The sequence below is a fragment of the Sinocyclocheilus rhinocerous genome, unplaced genomic scaffold (assembly GCF_001515625.1).
Source record: "Sinocyclocheilus rhinocerous isolate Xijiao unplaced genomic scaffold, SAMN03320098_v1.1 scaffold28, whole genome shotgun sequence".
Taxonomy (NCBI): domain Eukaryota; kingdom Metazoa; phylum Chordata; class Actinopteri; order Cypriniformes; family Cyprinidae; genus Sinocyclocheilus; species Sinocyclocheilus rhinocerous.
In genome coordinates this window covers 862,430-868,784 of record NW_015652416.1, presented here as the reverse complement: position 1 = coordinate 868,784, position 6,355 = coordinate 862,430, and the positions used below count along the sequence as shown (strand labels likewise).

Genomic DNA, 6,355 nt, shown 5'->3' with positions numbered 1-6,355 from the left:
ATCTCAGCAAGTTTAATGGATTATTTCATAAAGCTAACTATAGTTTCAGCGCTGACTTATGCCTAAACTACAATTGTTTACCTTTTCATAGCAGTCTGTAAAGTATGAATGTTTTATGCTATCGTGCATGAATAAATGACTCGTGGCATTCACTTTGTGTAACGTTAGGTTACAACAGAGCAAACTTCTACTATCGACTACATTGTTTTCAGTTCCTTATGCTCTTCATTTGAATGTTTTAAAGGGGTTCTATAATGGTAGAGTGCCTAGAGTGCCAATTTCGTGAAGAAATGGAAGAGTTTGATCTGTCCATTTGTGGGTTAATAACCGTATTAAAATCTCCTGCAATAATTATATTATTCGTGTCACATTAATGAAAAGAATTTATGAAAAAAAGATGGGTCGTCATTGTTTGGTCCATAGATGTTAGCTAAAGTATATGTTTTGTGGTTAATGGATACATTAATGATGATAAATCTCCCTTCTGGGTCAGTGATGAATGTATTGAGGATCAATGGAATATTTTTATTTATCAAGATTGAAACTCCTCGTTGTCTGCTATTGTATGTTGATGAGAATGCATTGTGAAACTGTTTAAATTTAAAATGTCCAAGTTCTGAGTTTGAAATGCGTGTTTCCTGCAGAAAGCATATATCTGCGCCTGTTTTCAACAGGTGGTTAATTATTGAGGTCTTTTTTGCCTGGGTATGGAGGCCACGCACATTCCACGATACAAGTTTAAGTGGTTGCATAATTATAATTATTTGTTATTCGAGAGGTAGCAGAAGAGGGGGAAAAAAAAATCGAGTGCACAGGACAAGTACGGCATTAGATTCATTGCGTGAGTTTAAAGGCAGGTGGAAATCGAGCGGGTGTGTCATGTAAATATATTTTAGCAGTCACTGTTTATTTAATCTTATGAGGTGAGTTAAAAGAGCCATGGGGTGATGTTGGAGTCGCGGTAGAGTTGTCCTTCGATGTAGAGTTTGTCCACAATCATATTTGCACGTTCATTGTTCTGTCTATGTCTTTTCATGATGGGGTAGAGAATTTTGCGACGTTCGTTTATTTCACGTAAATATTTATATTTTAATTGTAAATAATAAATGTAAAGCATAAAAATCAATTGTTTTGTTTTTTTATACAGAAATCGTTGTATTACAGAAGCTTTTAATGAAATAAAAAAAAAAAAAATGATTGCAATAATGAGAATATAGTGTAAACCACCATGGAAAATTTGCTTATTTGTCATAAAAAATAGTGGAGATAACAACTGCCAACAGTGTGATCAATCAATAGAACACAAAAAACCCAACTTAAACTAAGAATTTTTTTACTGCCGAGTATTTGGATGAGATTAGCTGATATTACATGGCATGAAACGCTGTGCTCACACCCAAAGTGCCTCATTTCAAAGTAATTGCATACTACATATTTATATTCAGGCCTCTAGCTGTTATACAGAGGGACAATCCTGTCTATTGTAGCCCTGCATATGGGACATTTCTTCGGTTCGGGCAGGGCCCTATAGCACTCCTCACAGGAACACACGTGACCACACTCCAGAAACACGCATGAGCGCTCACGATTCAAGCATACTGTGCATGAAGTAGGAGACAAATCCTCCTCTGCCAGGTGGAGCTCCTGCAAACGTTTGCTCTGCCACTTCCTGTACTCGTCCAGCAGGCTGCGCTCTTTCCTCCGCTCCTTTCGCAGCACGTACTGCCGCCACAGCAGGTAGAATAGTGTGGCGCAGGCAGTCAAGCCAAACAGCACCGTCAAGACCCTCCAGATCCGCAGGTGACCCTCTTGCTTACTCAGGAGCGTGTCGTAGTCCAGCCGGCTGAGGAAGTACCGCAGGCCCTGTTTAGGGGGTTGAAGACGAACCAGGTTGTTGTCCAGCACCAGCTCCCCAACGCCTGTCATGCTGGAACCCAGACGCAGCATTTCTTCGGTCTCCTGGATGCCCTGCGGCCGCTCGCCGCTGATGAAGTGGCTGATGACGTTGGTCAGAGACTGCTGGGAGGGGTGAAAGTTCTCATAGGTGGTCTCCAGATCCAATTCGGCTGCATCGAGTGAACGGACCACTCGCACTGTCGTGGGAACGGTGTCATCATGTGGGGCGAGGTCAAAGGGCACGGTGTTGGTGCGTTGGTGGATGACCTTTTCACAATCATTCCTAAAAGAAAGATGCATTAGCAGATTAAATAAGGTATATACAGTTACTGCTAGTGAAAATTATATTTTTATTATAAATTACCGATGCTGCATAGGGATACATAAAATGATTAAAACAGTAAACATTAAATATTTAAATAAATGGGAAAGTCTAATAAAAAATTAAATATAATATTTATTTAAATATTATGTATATTTAAATAAACCACAATTTAAAAAGTATAATTGAAACTAAATATTTAGAAATATTACTTTATATTAAAACAATAATGAATATTTAAATAATTGCAATATTTAAATACAATTAAAAGTTCGAATAACGTGTAATAGGATTTAAAAACATAAATAAAATGTAATTATGAAAAACTAAACTAATAATAATTATTATTATTAGAAGAAACTACACACAAACACATTTTCTAATAATTATACTTTAAATAAACTTAAAAACTTTAAATAAAAGTTTTTTTCGTTTTGTTTACTGTGTGGAGACGTGCTGATATCGCGTTTAGTCTCGTTCTGTATCGCGTATCTTGTCAGTGTCTGCGCTTGCTTGACAATTTGTTGTGAAAAAATAAGGAAAGTGTGTCCAGCTGAGTAGTATTTATAAAGTTTTAGCTTTTAGTTTTGGATCTGTTTTTAGTTGTTTCAATACTACAATTGATTGCTTCTGTTGTCCTCATTTGTAAGTCGCTTTGGATAAAAGCATCTGCTAAATGACAAAAAAAAACAAACAAAAAAAACTTTAACTGCAATTTATTCATGTTTAAATGACCTTAAAACCTTCTGATATTATACCTAGATCAGTGAAATTTTGTAGACAAATACAAATTGTGGCCATGTATGTATTTCTTTAGAGAGCTAAAAAAAAAACTGATAATGGAATGGAAAATACCCATATTATAGTGTATAAATTATATACATTATAAACATGTACCATATATGTGTTGTTCGATTCCACACCATCTTCTTCTCTTTTAGGGTTAACCTCTCAATGACCCCTTTACAGTTGCCTACAAACTGACTGTTCAAGGTCTCCTTCACTGAGCGCACAACACCTAAAGAAACACAGTATGGGTAAAAAATTTTTTTAAACATTAACACCATTTATACATAATTATATAATTATTTTCCAGTGAACCATTATTGTATCAACATCAGCAAAGTGCAACACTAGTTTTATTTTAGAAGCCATACCTTCAATAACTGCATAAGGAACACATTTTCCTGGAGCTTCATCGAGGATGGTTTTGAGATCTGGATTTAATGGCATCTTCTTGGCCTCCTGTTAAACAACACGCTTAAGTATGATCTAATTCTTCTAGTGATAGTGTCATTAAAAGAAATGCACCAGGGGTGTTTGGTTACCCTTAATCTCGCTACATGGCTCGACTTCTTCCTGTATATGGTGTATAAGACAGCAGTCAGAGCCGAGCTAGTGGCCAGCAACACAATCTGTGCTGTCGAGGGTTTGCCGCTGGTCTCCATCCTTCAATCTGACCAGCTGAGTATGAAAACAAATGTGTAATATCTCACAATAATAATAATAATAATAAAACTCTAGTCCATATAGACATAGGACAACAAGATAAACAACTTCTCAAAAGTTTGGTGTCAACAACATACCCATTCCTAGCTTTATCAACAAGGCATTTTTCAAAAGGTTAAATCTTTGTATTTACATTTGAAATCTATATATTGTCGGAAAATAAAACAGATATTTTTTACAGATATTGTAGGTAACTAACAAAAACATAACAGCTGTAAATTAGCTTGGATCGCTAGCAATGCCTTCCGAAAACGACCAGCTTAAATATGCGCTCTCAAAACGCAAAATCTTTTATTCTAATATTTAAGAAACTCACGATATTGGTAACTGAAATAATACTAAAAGTGGTCAACAGGACAAACATGCACCGAATAAAAGGTTTTTTGACTACCTTCACTAAAGCTGTGCTGGTGTACAACTCACTGTCAACTCAAGCCCCTTCATAATAAAAGTCATCGGCCGCGAACTGTCTCTGTTTCAGGCGTGCAGATCAAAGCAGATATTACAAAGATCTGGTGCGAATGATGAAAGATTAGACCATGTTAGAATTGTATAATATATTTAGAAAATTAACCCACATACACAGTGCTATTTTAATAGATAAAGATCTCCACTACATTATAGAGAGAAAAATATCTCTTGAAAGTCCTGCTTCACTAGTTGTATTTAACGGTAGAATACATTAATTAATTAATTAATTTTCATTTTTATAAATCCCAGTGAATAAGTGCAGAACATACCAAATCCAACAGGAATGTAGATAGGACATTTATGATATAGTTATACTTTTTTTTTTTTTTTGAGGTGTTTCATACAGAATTTCATTTTCTGGTTTTAAAATGGACATTTCTTTAAAAAAATAATTGACATTTTGTTATAAAGAAGGCAAATTTAGTCTAATCTGTCTAGATCTGGTTCAAACATTTTTGGATTTGACTCAGTCTCTGATTGTAGTTTTCTGGAAACTATCACTCTCTGCTTGTTTAAAAGACAGTAGTCAGCTTGATCAATTAAAAACACTATTATTTTTAAAATAGAAGCCAGTTGTGGTGTTTATCAGTCGTAATTTTGAACGACTCTCTTGAATGAATGGTTCAAAGATTCACTCATTGTACACTTAAAGGGGGCATAACACACACAGTTTCACCCAATCTCATGTTAACCTTGAGTACCTATAGAGTAGTACTGTATCCTTCATATCTTCAAAAAGTCTTTAGTTTTATCATATTTATAAAAGAAAGATACAGCTTTACGATTCTCTCCGGAAAAAGCCGAGCTCCTGGATGTGCGCCGTGGGCGGAGCTAAAAGAGTGACGAGCACTTGAGCGCCAAATGCCAACAAAACAGACATTTGATGCTGTTTCACTTACCGTCTGCATTTCCAGATCATGACCGGGATCTTTTATAGCTGGGACCGCTCCATCTTTCAGTATCAAACAATGTGCAAATCCAGAGTCGAACTGGACCTTGTTTATAAAACGTTCGTCAACAATCTTCCTCGCTTTTCAGGGAGAAATGCCCATATAAGGAGTTCCACCCTCGTCTACGTCATGAAGAGCCACGAACGAAAAAAACTCTCCAAAACTTGTACAAACCCTGAAGTAAGATTTTTAGCACTGAAATACTCCGTCATACATCCAAATTGTTTTTTAAAACTTTGTCCATGCTTAGCATGAGAATCCAACTCTTTAACAGTGTAAACAACTCTGAATGTATGAAACAGCATTGTATGGCCCCCTTAATGGCATAGCAAACTACTGGTAAAATGATGGAACATTGCTACTGTACAGTCATCGAAGCGAACCAGTGTTTTTTGTGGTTTACACAGAATCAAACGATTCGAGTCACTGGGATAAATAAAAAATCCCGCTAGAATCATGCCGTCTTTGCTTGGAGTCGATTCCCTGAGTGGAGTCGACACTCGATTCACAACGTTTTGAAATCAAAGAATCGATTCTCTGTGGGAAAGTCCTAGCCCCGCATTGTTGGCAGGCGAAGGCACGAAAACAGGATAGACAAAACTAAAAACGTACACGATCTACCGCAAACGCTAAAGATAAAGGTAAATTAAATTAACATTTCAAAAGTACAATAGCTCAAAATGTTTTGTAAGCTAAGTTATGTTAATACATTTCAGTCAAGACCTAATTACTCAGTATTTAAAGGGGTCATATGATGCTTTTTTAAAGATCATTATTTGGTGTATTTGGTGTAACAGAATATGTTGACATGCTTTAATGTTCAAAAAACACATTATTTTTCAAATACTGTACATTATTGTAGGTCCTATATGCCCCGCCTCTCTCAAACGCTTCATTTTCTACAAAGTCCCTCCTTCCGACAAGCGCAGTCTGCTCTGATTGGCCAGCTGACCCAATGCATTGTGATTGGCCGAACACCGCAAAGTGTGACGGAAATGTTACGCCCCTTACCATATGATGCTGTGTCCCGGTGCGACGAGACAAAACCAATAAAACCCATTATAAACGAGGCATTTGTTGCATCCAGTGGGGACATAATTACGGATTATAATGACTTATACTGTCTTTTTACGCGTTGCGTTGCATCGCGCCGCGTAAACATAAAACCATGTCTGCATTTGTGATCGGAGAAATGACAAACAACAAG

General features: G+C 36.6%; 1 protein-coding gene across 2 annotated transcripts; it reads right to left on the bottom strand.

Moving 5' to 3' along the window:
* Positions 1-1,265: 1,265 nt before the first annotated feature.
* On the bottom strand, positions 1,266-4,208 carry mul1 (mitochondrial E3 ubiquitin protein ligase 1). Of its 2 annotated transcripts, none has more exons than XM_016520945.1 (5): positions 4,119-4,208; positions 3,547-3,682; positions 3,376-3,463; positions 3,116-3,236; positions 1,266-2,179 (listed from the first exon to the last, which is right to left on the bottom strand). In XM_016520945.1, exons 2-5 carry the CDS (start codon positions 3,664-3,666, stop codon positions 1,450-1,452), a joined length of 1,059 nt encoding a protein of 352 aa, XP_016376431.1. In that variant the 5' UTR covers positions 3,667-3,682; positions 4,119-4,208; the 3' UTR covers positions 1,266-1,449. The 2 variants fall into 2 exon arrangements, with proteins under 2 accessions (XP_016376431.1, XP_016376432.1); XM_016520946.1 differs by lacking the exon at positions 4,119-4,208 and adding an exon at positions 4,044-4,091.
* Positions 4,209-6,355: the final 2,147 nt, after the last annotated feature.

What these genes read in the sequence shown, in the direction of transcription:
- mul1 (XM_016520945.1), bottom strand. Translation starts at nt 3,666, where the DNA reads ATGGAGACCAGCGGCAAACCCTCGACAGCACAGATTGTGTTGCTGGCC. An exon ending in GCCATGTAGCGAGATTAAGG is followed by an intron (nt 3,464 to 3,546) that starts GTAACCAAACAC and finishes GTTGTTTAACAG; the next exon opens with GAGGCCAAGAAGATGCCATT. An exon ending in AATCGAACAACACATATATG is followed by an intron (nt 2,180 to 3,115) that starts GTACATGTTTAT and finishes TCTTTCTTTTAG; the next exon opens with GAATGATTGTGAAAAGGTCA.